At 40.3% G+C, this 21,124-nt stretch overlaps 1 protein-coding gene across 1 annotated transcript in view; it reads right to left on the reverse strand.

Moving 5' to 3' along the window:
- Positions 1-1,465: 1,465 nt before the first annotated feature.
- slit3 (slit homolog 3 (Drosophila)) overlaps positions 1,466-21,124 on the reverse strand; it is a 257,890-nt gene continuing 238,231 nt past the window's right edge. Inside the window, 8 exon segments of the mRNA XM_038699696.1 lie at positions 1,466-2,612; positions 2,721-2,926; positions 3,142-3,299; positions 3,521-3,681; positions 4,216-4,370; positions 18,092-18,222; positions 19,916-20,156; positions 20,753-20,890. Of these exon segments, the coding sequence (XP_038555624.1) occupies positions 2,359-2,612; positions 2,721-2,926; positions 3,142-3,299; positions 3,521-3,681; positions 4,216-4,370; positions 18,092-18,222; positions 19,916-20,156; positions 20,753-20,890 (1,444 nt within the window). The 3' untranslated portion in view covers positions 1,466-2,358.

The following is a 21,124-nucleotide window of genomic DNA, read 5'->3' on the forward strand; positions in this document are numbered from 1 at the left end:
TAACACTGTAGGAGGGGGGAAAAAAGAAATGGGTTCTTGTTGATCTGGCAATTTCACATTCAACATGAGGCTATGAAAATATACTTTCTACCACAAATAATTCATAACAAATGGACTGGCTTGATTGAGACTTATCTTGTTTTTGACTCGATTAAATTGTTTCAGTTGCTTTGGAATTTCTACATATTTCACAGGGCCTGCACACACAACCTGATTAGGAGAGAGGGATATTAATTTAATGTTCCACATTATTCCCTTTGGCAAAAACGAGCACCATAGAATTTTGATTGGATTGTCATGAAGACGGATGTCAACTGCCACGTGACATAATAATGTCTTTATCCATCCAAAATGATCAAACATTCAGTAGCAGCTGTTGACAATACTGCAGCAACATTTCTGAATTAAAAACATATAAGTACACCAAGGCACTTGAACTTGTATAAAAAAACAACAATTTCAGTCAATCATTGTTGGCATACTCATCCATTAAGGCAACTACAGTTTACTTTTGCATAATGGCTTTATTCAAAACTCAGGAAATATTCTCATGCTGAGCAACTTAAACCAGCTGAAAAGTTTGTTTTTGCTGTTCTTAATCCAGTGGTTTAACATCTTACCTTGCTGCAGTGATGTTGATGATGATGATGAAGTTTACCCCAGGTCAGTACACAGTGACATCACTGTTGGGGTAGTTACAGGTGCAACAGAGTTATCCAACGAAGGTTAAAATCAAGGGCAACTGGACTTGGTTGAAGATACTGGAAGACGTTTCGTCCCTCATCCAAAGGACTTCTTCAGTTCTGACTGACTGGCAGGGAAACTCAGCTATTTAACCTCAGTGGGGTTGTTGGCCCGGGTCATCGATACCGCTGGTTCGTTAGTGTTCCTTGTTTCTGTGACGACAGTCGTTACAGTCGTTAAGACTACCTGTGGCCAAGACTGAACGACCATCACACCACCATCACACTAACGAACCAGCGGTATCGATGACCCGGGCCAACAACCCCACTGAGGTTAAATAGCTGAGTTTCCCTGCCAGTCAGTCAGAACTGAAGAAGTCCTTTGGATGAGGGACGAAACGTCTTCCAGTATCTTCAACCAAGTCCAGTTGCCCTTGATTTTAACCTTCGTTGGATAACTATGACCTGGATGACTGAGAATCTTCATAGACAGGTGCAACAGAGCATACTTCTGACCACAACCAACTACACCCAGCAGTGACGCACTCTTACAATGTTTAAACAGTGAAACACTGCTTTTCAGCCTGGGATTAAGTTACTCTTTTTAAAAAACGACTTTTTTATGTGAATAGGTGGTTTGATTAAAATTACTTCCTGTTTCCACCTGAACCTATGCTCATGACTCATCAGGTATTGGCTTGGTACCTATTTTAAAACACATTTTAAATAATAGGTAATAGGTATACCTCAGCATAATGCTTAATTTACACATCACATTGTAATTTCGCTATTGTTGATTTTAATTGTAATTCCTTATGTATACTGTTGAATTATTAATGAATAGCAAATGTATTTCAACCTCATGTGGTGTCCAAGTCTGGTGTGCAACAGCAAACTAAAGAATAACACAATATTAGAACGTGTTAAATCATCTCTGTGGAAAGAGTCTTTTATGTTTTCTCAAAGAACTCACATGTGAGGATGATGTCCATTATATAGTGAAGCAGGTTAGCTAGGCACATACAGTTTCCTTTTTTCTCCAAGAGAGAGGGCAACAAAAGACTGCCACCTTTTCCTTGTTGTGGAATGAAGGGAGCTCTTCTCTCTCAGCCCTCCGCTCTCAGTGTCCAAAGCCTCCCACACATCAGCACTCACATTAACATCATGCAAATACACTTTGAAAATATAAAATTCATTGGGTTAGCGTATATATTTATATAGATTTATACATACATATAAATTCATATACTTTTAAGGAATGTTAATCTATTTTGCTGTGTCTTTTTTTCTCCTTACAAGGTACAAAATAACTTTTCATACTATGTAACACAATATATAATCAACATATTAAAAAACAACTTATCAGTCCTTTTATCATCTTTTAGAAAAAAAAAATCCATAATAAAAATAAGTTCTATGTTTTTTCTCACTTATATCTTACAATATATTTTCTCTCTGTCAAAAAACACGCACACATGTCCCATTTTTGTTTTCGTTTGTGGTTTCTCTTGGCAGCAAATTGGCGGCAGTCAAACTGAATGTGTAAAAAAACAAACACATAATGGTGGTGCTCGTCAACATGGAAAAATCTCAGAGCGACAGCCTCATTGACGTGTAGAATTCACAAAATGGCAGCGGTGGGTGTTGCAAAACAAATGAACAAACTGCAGTGCTGTTACAACGGGCACTTGGAGCAGCCACATTCCAGAGCAGTTTCCATCTCCTCAGAGTACGAGGTGCCGTCGGTGCAGCGGAATACCGCCTTCCTCCTCCTGCTCTTGGTAACACCGCAGCAAACACCTGGTGGGGCTGCGGCCTGGCAGGATCGGGGACAGTCCATGCGGGGAATCTTGCTGGTGGACGTGCATGTTCTCATTGGGTGGTGGCGCTTCAGCTGCTCCCTCAGCATCTCTCCTTGGCATGTAAGCGCTGGATATTAATGGAGAAAGGACATAAAACACACACATTATACATACTGTATAGATATTCATATTTTTTTGTGATTTCCATCTCCTCTTGTAATAGTCTCCATTTTACCTGTGTCACAGGTAGATCCGGTGTACCCTGGCTGACAGTGGCAGATAGGCTCTCCTCCGTCTGACACACGACACTCCCCATGACTGCAGCGATGTCCCCTGCAGGCTGGAGGCTCCTGTCTTCTATCACAGTACTGACCCTGGTAGCCTTCACTGCACTTGCAACTGTAAGACAGACCTTTCGGCACACACAGTCCATGAACACATCTGGAGTAAGAAAAAAGAAAGAGGGGCGACAGGTTAAAGGAGAAGGGTATGTATGAGGCAAATGTGTGTGTTTTACATGACTGCGATTAATACTGGCATAACCACATGATTTGAAACACATAGGCACATTCATGGCACTGAAGCAGGTTAAATACACACAGTACATGCATATGACTTTCGGAATGTCTGCAACTAAATGTTTCTGCACAGTCTACCTGCTGTTCTGACAAGGGTTCGGTGTCGTCGTCTGGTCACACAGGGCTCCGCTGCGTCCTGGTGGACAATCACATGTTACCCCCGTCTCTCCGCCCTCCCTGCACGCACCCTGGGCACACACACTGCAGGAATGACATCCTGCAAGAATGGCATCAACCTGTGTTGACGGAACAAGAAAGGGAAAAAATACGATCAGGAGAACATTTTGATGTTGTATGAAAGCGACAGCTTTTTATACATTGGAAGCCCATTGTAAAGATAGCTCTAAATGGACAGATGACATCTGTTCTTTTCTCAACTGCTACAAGCATGGGTTTGTTGAAATGTAAACTAAAAACTTTAGTCAGATTAGTTTCTACTGTTCCCCCATGTAATTACCTTGCCCTCGACCCCTTGTGGTCGCGCTCCTGCTGCAGCTCGGTAACTCAGGTCTTGAGGCTCGCCATTGATTCTGACATTGTGGATGCAGCCATTAAAAGTCTGAGGGGAACGGTCAGGGCTGGGTCGGAGACCTGTGGCTACCACCTGAGATGGTACACCTGGGAAATGGAGGAGAATAAGACAGGACATGAACGAGAAGTGAAAGTTGACAAAAGGATGACATGCATGGGAAGTAAAAAGAAAGAAAAAAGAAAGGAATTAAAAGAGGATTGCTTGATTACTCTAATACATTCATCTTGTTTGATTGTTACAATACAAATACAATGTTCCAGCAAGAATACGGCATCACACCTCTTACTATTGCACAATACTTTTTGTTAATGTGCATTATAGCATTATGTTTTATTCAAGTACTTGATAAAAAAAAGTCTGACTGTTCTCTTAGCCTTTTTTGGAGGAAATGTTAAACAAAAACAGTTCTCAATCTCTACACCACATTTCCTGCTAGAATTTTGTGTACATGTGTGTATTTGCTTGTAGTGGGTAACCCGTTTAGTACTTACCCATGCATGGCAAACATGTGATCATAGCCACAAAAAGGCAGTAAAGGGCATGCAAAAGTAGCATTTGTGTGTTCAGAACATGTGTCCTGAAATATGTATAGATGTATGTGTATAAATGCATGTGTGTACCTCCTATATAGAGTTGGGTGTTGTGGTCGACGGAGGGCTGGCGTGCAAGCTTGCCCAAGCTCTTGGGGGCACCGTTATCCACCACCAGGCTCAGTGAACGGTTCTGAATCAACAGCTCAACTGTGTGGAAAAGCCCGTCATTCACCGACTCCACGCTGCAACAACCACACACACGCAGACAGAAAAAAAGGAAGGAGAGATTTTCAGTATGGTTCCTATTATGATAAATTACTCTACACCAGACAGGAGAAATAGGGGGGGAACATGATCGAGCAAATTAGAAATGCTAGACACAAAGCAGACTCTAAACATTTTAAAGTCAAACATTTTTTTCCTTTGTTTTGTTTGCAAATAGACCAAACTAAATGAAAAAGAAATTAGGGAAATCTGTGTTGAAATGTTATTCTCAGACATAAAACAGACTGATTACATCCTCAATGCAGTGGCCTTTGGGAAGAGATTAAAATGTGCCCTTGATCTAGGTCATGGTTTCCCAACATGTAGGTAGAGGCCCAGAATGGCTCCACTAGCAGCACACAGGCTTTTTTGATGGGCTGGAGCCTTAGGACAAGACTAAATTTATACACTGAACAAAAATGCAACACTTTTGTTTTGTCCCCCATTCATCATTAGCAGAACTCAAAGATCTAAGACTTTCTCTATGTACAAAAGGCCTATGTCTCTCAAGTATTGTTCACAAATCTGTCAAAATCTGTGTTAGTGAGCACTTCTCCATCTCACAGGTGTGGCATATCGAGATGCTGATCAGAGAACATGGGTATTGCACAGCTGTGCCTCAGGCTGGCCACAATAAAAGGCCACTCGAAAATGTGCAGTTTCACTGTATTGTGGGGTTGGGGGGAATCCGGAAACCAGTCAGTATCTGGTGTGACCACCATTTGCCTCACACATCTCCTTCGCATAGGTTGCTGATTGTTGATTGTGGCCTGTGGAGAGTTGGTCCACTCCCCTTCAATGGCTGTGCGAAGTTGCACGAGCATGCAGATGAGCTTCCCTGAGACAGTTCCTGACAGTTCCTGACAGTTTGTGCAGAAATTCTTTTGTTATGCAAACTGATTGTAGCAGCTGAACAATATTTGAGAGAAATGGGCCTTTTGTGTACAAAGAGAAAGTCTTAGATCTTTGAGTTCAGCTCATGATGAATGGGGGCAAAAAGTGTTGCGTTTATAATTTTGTTCAGTGTATAATTTAATGGCCACACTCAACCAGTTTAGACCTTTGTGTTAAATAAAGAGGCTTACCTACTAGAGCACTGATATTTCTTCTGAGGAAATAAATGTTTCCACTGAAGAGGGGCCTGCAATGAACCAAGACTGTGACCTTTTGCACTATGTCTGACCCTGGGAAGAAAGTGTGTGTGTTTGTGTGAGAATGTGTGAGTCTGAGATTCCCCACAAAATGTTTTTGCTGGAGGGGAGACAGACAGCTATAGAGACAGTGGTTTGGCACAGCCGAAAGAGGGAGAGCGAGAGTGAGAGTGAGAGTGAGAGACAGAGAGGGAAAGAGAGGTAGATGGTGGGGTGGTAAAGTTAACTGTGCCTCTGTTCACCCAAGTTCTTCCTTCCCTAAACCCTGGAGAAAATGAGCAGAACATCAAAAACACAAAAGAACAAGTGAAGCCACTCTTTCCGTTGGTGGTCTGCTTTAGACTCCCAGCACTAAACACCAAGACAATGCATCCCTTTGTCTGTAGCCGGTCATTGCCTAACTAGCTAAGGAGCCCCAAGTCAGCTCAGATTGACAGCTGTTTATAGTGTGTTCAGATTACGGTGATGTTACATTAACAGCCAATGGAGCAGGGTTGTGATTTCTGGAGGTGGGCCAGTGTGACTTTCACAAAAAAACGCTGACCATACAAAAGGAGAAAAAAAGGGAACAGAACAGATGCACTAACATTAGAAGAAGAGGAAGGAGAAGGGGATAACCATGAGTAAAGAGATGGAGAAAAAGATTATTATGATTGCCAAAAAGTAGAACAATAAGAGAATGGCAATAGAGCAGAAGAAATGAAAAGACAAGAATGAGGAACAGGGAAGAAGATGCACTAAATATGAAAGAAACTATTAAAAATCATTACTAGGCATGAAGTGCAACTGTGCATAGAAACCTACTGAGGCTTTGTACTGGTGGAAACTTACATTGAGTTCTTCATGTTACATGGCTTTACATGTATAGCAATATGTAGGGTTTACAACAGACACAAGAACATCTACTTTTTGGGAGGTTCTTTATGTAATAGGAATAGCTGGAAAGATAGAGGGGATGGCATGCTGCAATTGGCCGTGGGCTAGAATTGAACCTGGGCTTCTCTTCTCTCATTTGCACTTGGTCTACATACTGCCATATTTTACTTAAAAATGAATTGGATTAAAGTTTAAAATCAAATCTTTAGATTTACTTTATGCACTGAAAAATGCAAATTTGGATTCATGCGTTGGTAGGATGCAACTTAAGGATGAGTAACAAAGCCATTTATGCAATCAACAATTGCAACAAAAACAAATCCTGTTCTTCTGGTTTCTAAGAGCTACTTCACTGCAGACCCAACACAGACACATACATGGTTTCTATTAGAAGTCATGTAATTTAATAATGGTCTTAAACAGGCCTGCTGCAACCAAGCCAAATGATGGTCTGCTTGCCTGAAAGATTAGCTCTCTATCTCACTACACGCCTCTCCTATCTTCACTTTGTATTCCCTCTCTTGTTCAGCCTTTTCTCTTCTTTCCATAAATGTCCTCTCCTCCTCTTCCTTTTACTTTTGTCTTTTGCTCTTCTGTGCCCTCCTTTTCCTCCCTAAGATCAGTCATTTCTTTTGACTCTTATAAGGCGTCTTTCTTGTAGAAGGACTTAATCCCCTTTAAAATGTGTTCAAGTGTCTGGAAAGTTAAATCAAGCAAGCAGCTCACACAGCTGAAGACATTCTAAAACTAATTTTGCACACAGGGTTGAACTCCAGACACTCATTTTGGCACATTGCACACACAGACAGACAGACACGTGCACACACACTGAGCTGCGAACCAGCTGTAACACCAAAGCTCCACCTGATGGCAGTAGATGACTATTAGTCATGGCGCTTCGTGTCCAGCATATGCCAGACCTGCAGGGTGTGTGTGTGTATGAGAGTGTGTGCCAATTTAAGGCTTCATTAGTGTTTTGATAGGTAGATCTTTTCGAGAATCTCCCTGAGACATGTTTGTGTTTGATTCTACATCTGACAAATATATAAAATACATATTTTTATTAACCCAATGTTTAAGTAGTTTAAGTCTTTTAGTGAATGGTGTGCGAGAAGCATTTCTCCTTTTTTGATCAATATCTATTTTTGTGTGAGCGCATCCTTAAGTGTGCATTTTAGGGTCTTTGAAGTTGGCTGTGTTGGCTCTGTAGATTTGGAAAAAATACCCCAGCCCATTATGGGATTCAATAAAAACAAACACACAGCCGTAGAAGATTTCAACTCCCTCTCTCTTACTCTCGCTGTGCTTGCCCAAACCCACAAGGGAGGTCAATTTCCTGTCAGTCCGGAATCAAATACATTCTCAATGAGCACACACAAACACAAATAAACTTTACTAAAAAATATCTCCCGTAAAACCAAAAACTGTCTTTTTTAAATAAAACTGAATCAAATACAAACCCAGAAGGAATTATATCTCAAACTGAAAATAAAAAATATTTGGATTAGAAACAACTGCGCAGAAAATCTAATTAGGCACTGATATCATTTACTTATAATGTTTCTATACCACATTTGCTGTGTGTGTACATTTATGACAGTGAACCTTGTGTGTTTGTGAATGTAAATGTGCTGTCTCTAAACACTTTACATGCATGTGTGTATCCATTAGTGTCTGTATGTTTGAGTCAGCCTGTGTGTGTGTGTGTGTGTGTGTGTGTGTGTGTTGGGGGGGGGGGGGTTAGCAGCCCAATCTGATTAAAATGATGTTCAGCAGACAGGCATCCCAGTTCCATATTGCTGTGGTAACCTCAATTAGTCATTGCTGAGACAGCAGCTGCTGAACGGCAAGCTCCTTTCGCTGTTTTCTTTCACCCTTTTTCCACTTTCATTAAAACAGGCCGGCCAGTTCAGATGAAATTAGTACTTTTCAGGAGTGGATTTTTAGCATTTTGATGTAGAGTTTCAGGAACGAGCGCTTGTTTCAGGCCTATAAGGTTTCAGTATTAGAATGTCTGAATTGCCTCTGAGCGTTTTAAACCTATGATGATCTTGTTTTAACCACAGCCCTGTCATTCAGGTCAGACATTCAGTCACTAAGAACATGTAAGACATGTACATGTAAAATCTGTATGATTGTGACTGTCTATTAAGTATGAATAAGTGTACATGTCATAGCTTTATTGTTTTTACGCATCTCCCATAATTATTCATTTATTTTAGATGCTAAACATCAGGAGAGATTTGTTTCATTTGCTGGTGTGTATGGAGTGTGACTATACAGTGACACATGGGATAATCTGAGTATTTAGGGTGGACACAATAAAAGGAACACCTGTAAGATACATTGCCGTACAATCCACATTATAGCCGCTTTTCGACCAAAAGTACCCGGGACTTGTAAGTCCCCAGATCTCTTTTCAAGGAACTAAAAGGTTCCTTCAGCCCACTGTTTCCACCGTGGTCTAAAGACCTGCAAAGATTAGGCAAATTAACTAGCTGACGTAGGCTGTAGGCCTGCACAGGCATCATTATTTGTAACCACTATCCATGAGCAACATTTATAAATGAACATCAGATTTGACTGGAATATAATAAAAAACTGTAGTCTTAGCTTGACCATTAAAGCAGCTTTTTTGCGTGGGAGCTATAATGAGTTTGGAAGGTTATTAAAACATTTCCAGTGATAAGAGCTGCAGATCAGCTGCAGTACTCACGTTTATGTCGCCTGAGCGTCAGAAGAACGTGATTTAAGTTTTATTACCTGCTGTAATCAGCTGTTCAGATGGTTTTGAAGAGGAGGAGACCGACTTCAGCTCTGTGTAGAAACTTCCTGACTGATGAAAACTTAAAAACAACAACTCTGGACCCAGTAGTAACTCCATCAGGTGTTCGCTGTAAACATACCCAGGCAGGCTGCTATTTACATTTAATGCCGACGATTGATCTCAGGCGGACAGCGGCAAGACATTTGTGCTATTTAGCTGCGTTTTTTTTTTGTCGTTTTGACTGCTGATTGTGATTTATTGGTTTGCAAACAATGTTGGAAAAGAGAGGCGCAGTAGCAGACAAACACCCGACATTCTCCTGTTAAAGCCAGTAGCCTCGACTCGCCCATTCACAGATTCACTGCAAGGCAAGCCCCGCCCCCCCAAAGTACCCGGTACTTTCAGAAAGTACTACCCTCCCAAGCAGGGTCTTTTTAGGGGGTAAAATGAAGACCCCAGAACTACATTTAGACCCTGGTCCCTCTGGTGGGAACGCAGTGAGTTCCTCCAAAGGTTCCTAGTTCCGGGGTATAGTTCCTTTGGTCGAAACGCAGCTTATGTTGGACATGTGTTAATTCAACATGGTAGTGTTTCTGTCATGAATTACATTGCTTTCAAAGGTTTACCTAATGTCTCCTGAGTATCTTTGGACCTGTAACTCATTTTAGTTTATCTTTTGACTAGGTTCCTTTCTGAAATGCAACCTGTTTGCACTGTAAACTTAGGAGAATGTATTTGTCTCCTTTGAGGATATTTGGGGAATCGCAACATCTCACAGATCCCAAACCCATCAGCCCAGGTAATCAACCAGGATCAGGAGCTCTCTTTTAGCACACAGCCCCTCACTGGCTTCCCACCCCAACTGCCAAATGTGCTCAATAGAAACACTGCAGCCAGGGTATGGTGGGGGAGTGCTTAGTTCCAAACATTTAAACCCATACAATTAATAGTTGTTCTGTCTTTCATGGATGTGATAAATAATTGATAAGAAAATTTGTATAAAATTGTCTGGTGAAATACTTAAATTTACTAATTTCTTCTAATTTGCCGCAACTGGACACAATTAAAAAATGCAAAACAGTTGTTTAATATAATGCACTATTATTAAGCGAAGTATTTAACTATTCATTGTTTAGTACCTGTCCCTTCTGCTTAGAATCATCTCTACTTCTCTCTATTAACCAACAGCCAGTCATCCCTTTCCTTCTCTGCATCCCTTTCTATCTTCTTCTGTCCAACAATCCATCATCACCGCTCCTCACCCTACTTCTGACTTTTTTCCTGTCCTTTCTGTCTACGCTTGCACTGCCTCTTCCTTTCTTTATCAACCTTTTCTCCTTTCATGCACCCATCCATCCCTGCATTCCTTACTCTGCTGCTCGTTGATGAACAACAGTAGATGTGGTTTCTTTGACCCGATGGGAGATTAGTGTGGCATTAGTAAAGGGCAGCACATTAATACACAACAAACACTCTCTCTCCTACACACAAATGAACAAACACATTCATTTAACACTGGGCATGTATAACAACTTTTATCTGTTGCTAATAAGGGCATGGTGAAGGACTTGTATACCTTCTCCTATCTCTTTCTGTCACTCTCTCTGCCCCTCTTTTTTTATCTCGTTTAAGTTTACCCACTAGTATGCAATACTTTTATGTTTTTTATTTTCATTATCATTCCCTCTGTATCCATCCATGCATCTTTCTGTCCACCTTGCTGAAATTCTGCCTCTTTATTTGCATCTCTTCGCCCTTTCTTTTCCTTTCTCTCTATTTTCCAATCCAAATTCTCTGTTTCATTGCAGGATGTCCAGCTGTCATCTGGCCAGGTGTGCATGTGTCTATAGATGTATGCCTATGCATCATTTCTGCATGCTTGCGCGTTTCCTCGTACAGCCCACATATGTATATACCTGGGTCTACTTCTCTGCTCCCAGCCTCTCTTTTACAATGCAAATTTACCCTAATCTCTTAGACATACAGTCCCCTCCAAAAGTATTGGAATGGTAAGTCAAATTCCTTTGTTTTTGTTGAAGACATTTGGGTTTAAGATCAAAAGAGGAGTATGAGACAAGAGTTCAGAATTTCAGCTTTCATTTCGTGGTATTCACATCTAAATGTGTTAAACAACTCAGGACATGCCACCCTTTGTTTGAACACACCCAAGTGAGCAAAAGTATTGGAACACGTGACTGACAGATGTTTCTTGTTGCCCAGGTGTTGCCTTTTAGGTTGATTGTCCAAACATTAAATAGCTCTGCATGACTAGTCTAAGTTTTCATCCTTGGTTCAAACCTATAAAGACTGCATTTCCTGTTAAAGAGGATAAACAAACATGAAGACCAGAGAGAAAAGCAAGCCATTGTCAAGCTGAGAAAAAAAGGCAAATTGACCAGAGCTACTGGACAAACATTGTGCATAGCAAGCACAACAATTTGGAATGTCCTGAAAAGAAAGAAACTACTGGTGTTTTGAGCAACAGACGCCGAACAGGTCGGCCAAGGAAAACAACAGTAGTTGATGACAGAAATATCGTTAGAGCTGTGAAGAAAACCCCCAAAACATCAGTAAGTGACATCACCAACGACCTCCACAGTGGAGGGGTGAAGGTATCACAATCCACTGTTCAAAAAAGACGCAGAGAGCAGAAATATAGAGGCCACACGACAAGATGCAAACCACTCATCAGCAGGAAGAATCAGAAGGCCAGATTGAAATTTGTAAAGAAGTACAGAGATGACCCACAAGTTCTGCAACACAATCTTATGGACTGATGAGACCAAGATTAATCTCTACCAAAGTGATCGGAAGGCCAAAGTGTTCAGAAAGAAAGGAACTGCTTATGATCCGAAGCATACAAGCTCATCAGTGAAGCACTTTGGAGGTAATATTATGGCTTAGGCATGCATGGCTACTTCTGGAACAGGCTCATTAATATTTATTGATGATGTAACTGATGATGGTAGCAGCAGAATGAATTCAGAAGTGTACAGAAACATTTTGTCTGCCAATTTACAGAGAAATGCATTGAAACTAATAGGGAGGAAGTTTATCATGCAGCAGGACAATGACCGAAAGCACACTGCCAACAATACAAAGGACTTCATCAGAAACCCAATGGAGCTGCATTTCACTTCCTTAAGAGGAGACTGAAGGGAGAAACACCCCGAAACAAACAAGAACTGAAAGAAGCTGCGGTAAAAGCCTGGAATGGCATCAGAAATGAAGAATGCAACAGTTTGGTGATGTCGATGGGTCGCAGGCTTGAGGCGGTTATTGCAAGGAAGGGTTATGCCACCAAATATTAAATGTTATTTACTTTAAGATTACTTGTTCCTTTACTTTTTCTCACCTAAGAATGCTGTGGTCTAATACAAACGGTGATATGTCCTAAGTTGTTTAACACATCTAGATGTGAATACCAGGAAATAAAAGCTGAAATACTCATCTTTTGATATTAAACCCAAATGTCTTCAGTGAACAACAAAAACAAAGGAATTTGCCTTACAGTTCCAATTCTTTTGGAGGGGACTGTATGTGTTTATCTATCGAAACCTTACACAATCAAATCTGTATGGTCAAAGTCAAATTTTAACCTATAAAAAGATGTGACTTATTAATTATTAAAATAAACCCTCATTTATACAGCCCATACTGCCTTGGTCTGGCCACACAAAAATTGTATTGAAAATAATGCCCCTTTTTACACAAGATACACGAGGATCTCTCAGAAACATCCCAGGGACTGGCACCGGTCCCTGGCCCTCAGTTGCACAACCGCAGTAACTGTATGGACGGTGCCATTTTCAGGATCTGCCAGAATTGCTGTGCTCAGATTGTGGTGGATACATAGTTACGCCATTCTGGACAGTATCAGTTGAATGGTGGCAGGACGTTCTGCTTTGCCTGCCTAGCCATGTGGTGTGAGTCAGTTTACAATGTATTTCCAAATTAGGGCAGATAAGATAGGCCATTTGCAATGCTCAGACTCATGCAATCAAAAGATGGCACATAAAAGGGAATACATAGAAGCTTGTGGTAAAATGAGCCTCAGGCTTAGAGCTGGGGCTCCTCTCCTTCCAGATTGCTAATGCTAAACATAACATAGACAGTGATTACTTAGTGCCTAGTATTGTGCTTAGACATGATTTGATTTTATAGATCTATGTTTCTTTCTCTCACTTTCAATTTTTTTCCCCCCGTCTCTTCGTCATTATTGTAGACTCTCTCATGGTCCCCCTTTTCCTCCCTTGTCTCTTTTTGTGTTTTCCAGCTTAACACTTTCTATATCCCTCATTCAATCTTTCCTTTCTACTACTACACTACTGTATACTTTCTTTGTCTCCCTGTCCTCATCTGCCTCTCTTTTACACATTCTTTATCTGATTCTCAGTTTTTCTTGCACTCTGTCTATCTGTCTGTCTCCCAGGAGTGGCCCATGTCAAGTTAACAAAACCAGACAAGGATAATTCCCTGACTCACTTTGTGGTTTACTTTTTCCCTCTGCTCTTCCCCCTCTTTTGCTCCATCTCTCTGTCATCCCTCACTCCTCCCTCATCCATCCTGCCGTTCAACCATGTCTTTTGGTCTTTTCATTTTGACTGTTTCTATCCATCTGTTTTACGCCTCCCTTTTCTCCTCTGGTGGTAGTAGTGTGTTCAACCTATTCTACCCAGTTATCTCTTTATCACGTTGTCTGCTATTTCACACGCCCTCCATCCAGCATTAGTCCATCCACCTGTCTTTCTGGCTCTGCCTCCCAACTGATCAATCTGTCTTTCTAATCATCCATACGTCCCTCCGACTGTCCTCTTCTCTCTCCTACTCAATCTTTTCAACTCCACCCCTCCCCATCTGTGAAGGTGCCTAATTAGATTCACCCTATTGTTTTCCATTTTCTTTCTTTGCATCTTCTTACTTTTCTCAATGTGTCATGTATTGTGAACACTAGGACATATTTTGGTTAAGGTCATTTTTGGGATAAGTTGATAAAACACATCTACCCACCCAGATTACAAACCAGTCTGAACCATGCAAAGAAACAGAATATCACCACAGAAATAGAAAGTGCACAGTCTGCAAAAAAATAGCATACTACACAGAATGGCAAGTTGTTGTTATGGCCAACAAAACTGTCTACCCAGATGACCTCTTGTCATTTATTCTCCTTGCTGAAGTCTCCGTTAGCAGGTCATTGCTTACCAGCCCCAGGGCTATTGCTCTACAGCTGACCCTGTGCTCTGGCCTCTCTGGAGGGTTGTATGGTAAAAGAAATTCACCTACATGCTTCAACACAGCATTATTATTATTATTATTATTATTAATTAAGCTGTTTGTTTGATTCAGTTTAGCAAAGGTCAATGAAGACAGAATACAGAGTAAACATTCACCAACACAATGCTAAGATATACTAAATAACCTCTACTTCACAACTCTGCTGAATATGTCATGACTATACGACACTGGCAAAATCGTAGTTAGTGTACAATGATTGCAACCCTGTGAATGCCCAAATAATACTTTTCGCATCCACATGCACACACTGACTGCAGGGACGATGCAGACCATCTGCTTGCAGCCCAAATTTTATGACCGAGTGGACCATACGTGTCAACCAATATGTGAACATGTTCATGTATGCAGACACCAAATCAGAAACCACATAGTTTTAACAGTTTAACACCTTGCATTAAATTGTTACATCATACAAAGACCTGACAATTTCTCCCCTGAATGTTATATGTGAAGTAAACTTGATTGACATATGTCAGTTATGATGTATGAAAATGCTGATTATATTTTTACAGGAATTCAATTGTCTAATTAACACACAGCAGAATTATGGTTTTGTTTTGTTTTTTGTTTTTTTTCACTGTGGGAACATTACTTTTTAATCCACATTTTGAAACTAGAAATGTAGAAATGTAAAATAATTGAAATACCTGATGCAGAGACTGTCTTGCCCTTGACAAAGTAAATTGTAGCTTCAAGTTTCTTCTCCCACAGCTACTTGCAGGGTTTATAATATGATGTAAAGTCCTAATCCTAAAGTCAAATTTGTAATGAACCGGCTCTGGCTGCATATTATCGTCAAAAGCAGTGCGGATACCAGTACCATCTCTTTCTTCTGTGACCTTGTCTCTATCCACAGAGACAACAGAACAGAGCAGAGCCAAAACCACAAAGCCAGAAGTCACATGCTAAGAAAATCACTGTCTGAAATACATAGAAAGAAGAATGGTGAGTAAATGAGAAAGCAATAAACTCTCCCCCTCATCTCTCCTCCTTCCTTTCTATCCTTCCACATTCTCTCACTTATTGCTCTCTAACCTCTTTCCCTTAATTTATTCAATTACACTAACATCTGTCTCTCTGTCTCTCTCTCTCTCTTTCTCCCTTGTTGGCATTATCAAACTGGCTGGTGCAATTATTCAAAAGTGGTACACAAAAAGGAGACCTTGGTCAAAATGATTCGTAGCTTCCGTCTCACACCAGTGGTATTGTTAGTGCCTTTTCAAGTTGAAGGGTTTTTGTGTACCTTTCCATGCTGGACTAAGTGTTTTTTCCATCCGCCTGTAACACCTTCCATTATATACCATTACAAGAAACTCTGGAAACTTTAGCTCTATTTGGGCTGGCAAGGCACTGCCTACTCCCTGCCTTGTGCAATAAACCAATCTCTTTTGCCGATTATCTTGCCAGTAGTGTTTTTGGTTATTGGTATTTATTCAGATGGCTTGGTAACGAAATACAGTTGCTGATGTACAATGTGCTATATGCCATCAGGTGCTTTATATGGTTTGCACTTGTTGTCTGTGCTTGTATTACAAACGCAACATCCCTTGGGACAAAACATGGTATTTAAATTTGTATCATATATCCCTCTCACATCTCTCTCCCTCTTTCTTCCTGCTGCAGACAGTGTAGACAGAGACGCAGACAGAATCAATAGGAACCAATCAGCACCAGACGAAGATGGACATGGGTCCTTTCTCTCTCTCTCACTGTCTACTTTAACGTAAAGTCGGGCAATCCTTTTTATGTTTTGTCTTCTTTCTTTCTTTGGTCTTTCCTGTCTCTTTGTCATACACCTTCACTTCTCTTTTCAACCGCTTTCAGTCTGTTTTGCATACTCCTCTAAGATGGCGTGGACAGAGAGAGTCAATAAGCATTAAAGATTTTCCGTACAGCCAGAAGCACAGTGTACATCTATACTGCATACTGTGTGGTATGCTGTGAGTATTATTTTCGAACTGAATCTAACTGGTTCTAACACTTATATTATAGCCAAATTTCACCAGACTGGACCCTTAGTATTTTTATGGCAGTTTGTGAAGTGTGTGAAAAGAAACCATGATAGAGATAATTGTATTTTATGCTATGCCAAACCTTTGACTCATACAATGCATTTAAAACATTCAAATTTACTAACCTTAACAACAGAATGTGGATGAGTAACAAATCTAATGTCATGTCAAAGACATCTATGTATTGTGTTGCAGAGATATCTACTAATGTTAGCATGCTAACCAGCTAGCCCCAGCCCGTCCTGAATTGTAATTCTACCTTGAGAGGCGATAGTGTTCAGGTCTCCCCTCTAGATTCAACTAAGAGATGTGTGTGAGTGAGAACACAAAATGTCCCTGTCATCAAACTGCCCTCTATCGGTCTTGAAAACTGTGTTAACTACTGGTTTGTGTTCACTAGAAGGCTGCTGGGCCTGGTTTTGGTTGCCATTCAAGACTCAGTCAGCTATTAGGACCTCTAAGTTACCTGAACAGCTAACTGAGCTAACCAACTAGCAACATGATATGTGATATGCTGCCTCCTATTTTTTTTTAAACTATCGTTTGGACAGGTGGAGAGTTGTCTTCATTCTTATACATTGTACCTAAATCTTTCTTAACAAACTCAGATGACTCCTGATATCATTTATGTATAGGATGAATATTATAGTTCTCTTCTTTCCTTCTTGCCATAAGAAGATAAACTTACTGTAATATATGAGGACTGATAAAAGGACGCCAGGGAAAGTTTGGTGTCTTTTGAGTCTGATTATGTGAATGAGTTAATGAATTTTGAATTTGTGCTAAACATTCCTATGAAACCGTGAATGCAGTTTATCATAATGTCGAAGGGCTTTCAATAGAGGCTTTTGTTTCAACTCTTTTAAGTTTTACCTCAAGAGTGTTTTTGAGAACAGTAATTTTTCTGAGTTCATGTTTGTTTAAAGAGTAAAGTATGCAGACATGGATCTGTTACATGTTGTGAGTGTATGTGTGTGAAAGAATATGTCAGGGTATTAGTGTGCGCATGACCAAATAAGCACTTAATGAAAAGTCCTTAAAGAACTAAAACCTTGGACCCTTTAGTTGTATCTGTATGTATACATTACTTGAATATATGCAATACCTTGAAGCTCTATAACACTAGAATCTTGTTAAATATAAAGTTATGTAATAGTTGTAGCTTCATTCATTGGATACAAATAAGTAATTTGAAATATGTCTACGTGTGAGAAAGAATGTGTATTTTGTAATATTAAACCATGTTGAACCTGAGCAATAAAGGAATTCTTCAGGGTTCTTACATAATGTGTATGTGCTTTTTGATATTGTGCTTAAACTACCTTGAACCCCTGTTTCATCTAAATCCAGTATAACTTTAATCTAATTGAAAAAGTGCAAATAAATGTGCATGTATAAGTCAGAGCAAATTAATGTGTGTAAACATAAGTGAGTGAACAAGAGTGGATGTGTAGTTTATGTATCTACAGTATTAAACCATGTTTAAATTTGACCATCATCACAATATGTATAAATGTATGAATTTTGCCAATCATAATTTAATGTGGACGGTAAGAAAGTGAGAGAGTACTTTTCTGTGTATGTGTGTGGCCTACCTATATACAGTGGTGGGGGGGTAGTTGGCGATGTCGTAGATGAGTCGTATGTGTCCCTGGTATAGCTCCAGCGCCAGTGGGTCATGGTCTTCCTTATATAACAAAATACCATTGTCTTTATCTGTAGCCACCTGGAGAGACAGAAAAGTTGGATAAGAAATAAAGACAAATATATTTTACTGTATATCATTCAGTTCAAGAAATGTTATTATCATTGTACTGCTGTACAAGGCAACAACTCTGCTATACAACTGCAATACAGTGGACAAAAATCATATCATATTGGTTGCTGGACAACACAATAAGGACTGGCAATGGACAAAGTCTGTGAAAACCTGTTATTTTAATTGCATAATTTAGTAATTTCGAGGACAATTATGGTTTCACATACAGATACATACTTTTTATGATAAAATAATAGTTTCTGCCGCTACTGCAAACACCTTCTTCTATACTTTGGTCTGCTACAAGTAAACTGGTTGACTTTGACAACTCGGGATCTTTCACAGATTATTTTTTACCCTTCTAATATTTTCAGCTTGTTTTTAAAAGATTGAAAAAGAAATGTTTCGGGAACTACTGTGTTCCACTTTTTTTGCCATTGTCTACCTCAGCATTCAAAAATCTACTTTACCCTCAGGTTTCTCAAACCTGGCAAAGCACTGAGCTAGTTTTTGGTTTCAGTTAAGATTGCAAATGTTGATGTATGTCTAAATCAAAGAGAAATAAAAAACAGACTTTTTAAGATGGTATGTCACACCATTGGACCGATAAAGAAATATATGAAAATGAGGATAAAATGTAAATTCTGCCACACTCACATCTCTAAATGAGGTCAATGGCACCTCCTTCCCACATAGACGCACTTGACGTGTCACACTAGCTTGCGTGCTCTGCTAAGCGCTAACTAACTAGCGAGTGGAAATGGGGCCAAGGGGCCAAGCACTTAACACTCTGGCTTCAATGGAGCATAGCCAAGTCAACACCTGCTAAAAAGCTGCAAGAGAAAAGAAGAGATCGAAGCAGACCAAGAAGAGCTAAAGAGAGGGAGAGAGAGTAGGGGGATGGAAGAAGAGAGTGAGATATGGAAAAGAGGATAAAGAGAGAACTGGGATGCAGACCGAAAGAAAAGAGAAAAAAGTGTTAAAGAGAAAGAGAAAAAACATCCAGTGATTTATGAAGTGCTGTGGCCCTTTCATTCTTTGTTTTTTCATTTTCTCTCTTGCCTCTCAGTAGAGCTTAAATAGCCTTGGCACTGACATTGAAAGCTCTTGGCAGGAACGTAGAGGCACACACACACACACACACACACACACACACAGGTCCAAACAGGTGGTAAATATCAATTAGACTGCCCTCTGTTTCTTTTGTCTCTTTCTCCCACTCGCACTTTCATTTGCAGAAAGGAGGTAAATATGTCTCTATTAGGATATGACTCTCAGGTGTTCAAAATACATGTTCTCTGTGAATGAGCCCGTGCGTGTGTGTGCACAAGCACGAGTGCTCAGTGCGCAATGAAAACAGAGTGTATAGCAGATGTTTGCTTTGCTTTGTTGGCACTAAGTCGTGCAACTCTAAAGGCTTGATTTGAGCAGCTCACAGGTCTATTTCAAGCAGCCCGAAAATGTTCTCTATGTAGGGCAGCAGAATATGGCTTTTGTACTTGTTGACATATTTTGCAGGATAAGGTTTTTTATTCTTAAGTAAAGTATGGCACATTACAATGCATTTTAGTTCATTTCAAAACAGGAATTTTTCAATAAATATCTGCATGAAATGCTGAAAAACAAAACTTTGTTAGCAGAAGTCAAAGGTCGACAATACCTGTAATGAAATATGCGCTGTGGGACGGAGCTTTGCGCCTGGCAGCTCCAAGTACCCATCCCGACCCAGGAAGTGAACAGTGGCCATCTTGTCACATTTGTTGCCGTAGAAACTGGGCATGCAGCGGCAGATGGGCTCCCCAGCAACCACCAGGCACTGGGCGCTGTTCTGGCAATCTGATTGGTCGCAGGGGCTGGTCTGCAGCAAGATCATTGGTGGAGGGTTCTCACAGAACAGCCCACTGAGGGAAGGGTAGATTAAACAGGAGATAACTTATTCATAGAGCTTTAATTGGGGTGATTTGTTGTCTCCATTTCCTCTAATAAAACTTGTTCAGTACTTCTTCGGTATTTTGCCTAATTGCATAGCATTTAGTGATTGCAATGCTGAAGTTGGAAAGGTAGTATTCCTGAAGGAAATGGATTATCAGGATGACACCAGAAACTTTATATTCTGTATATCTACTTGTTCTTCACTGTATCTTCTTGAAACACTGAACCTTTCTTTGAATTTCCACTTTTTGCCCACACAGTATCAGTCTTTCTGCTTCTGTCTGTCTCCTTTTCAATTTGTTTCCTTTCCCTTGTTTTTTTCTCTGTCTTTCCCTTGTGATGAATTTGTTTCTCTCATGCCAACGGTCTCTGCTATAATTAACCACATGGAGCTGCATCTGCTGCACACACACATACAAACACACAAGCACACAGTGGGTCCAGGCAGTCAAGTGCCTGATTATGAAGTGCCATCTGTATCTCCTCCCAGTCTGGCCGTGCAGTGCATGACTGTCTTAGTGTCTGTTCAAAGGATTTGCAGATGATGTGTTTCCATGACTCTCACCTGAAACCCTCTTTACAGACGCAGGTATAGCCGTTGACAGCATCCACACACTCCGCTCCGTGTTGACACTTATTCTCCAGACAGTCATTATAGTCCTGCTCACAGTGTTGGCCGACATAACCCGGTAAACACTCGCACCTAGAATTGACATGGAAATATGGATGGGATTACTGTGTGTGTGGGCAACAAGCTTTACCTCATGATTACAGATGCTTTACTGTACACAGAGGTGAGAGTTTTCAGTTCTCTTCTCCTTGTTCTTCGTCTTCAACCCATGTTTTTGAAACAAGTTTCCTGTTATAAAATTAGAGCAGGACACCAAACTTTCTACTTACTGTTACACAAAATTCCTTTTAGATTGGAGAAGGTGAT

The sequence above is a fragment of the Micropterus salmoides genome, unplaced genomic scaffold (assembly GCF_014851395.1).
Source record: "Micropterus salmoides isolate LMB-PRFRI ecotype aquatic unplaced genomic scaffold, ASM1485139v1 Ms_hic_scaffold_5, whole genome shotgun sequence".
Classification (NCBI taxonomy): domain Eukaryota; kingdom Metazoa; phylum Chordata; class Actinopteri; order Centrarchiformes; family Centrarchidae; genus Micropterus; species Micropterus salmoides.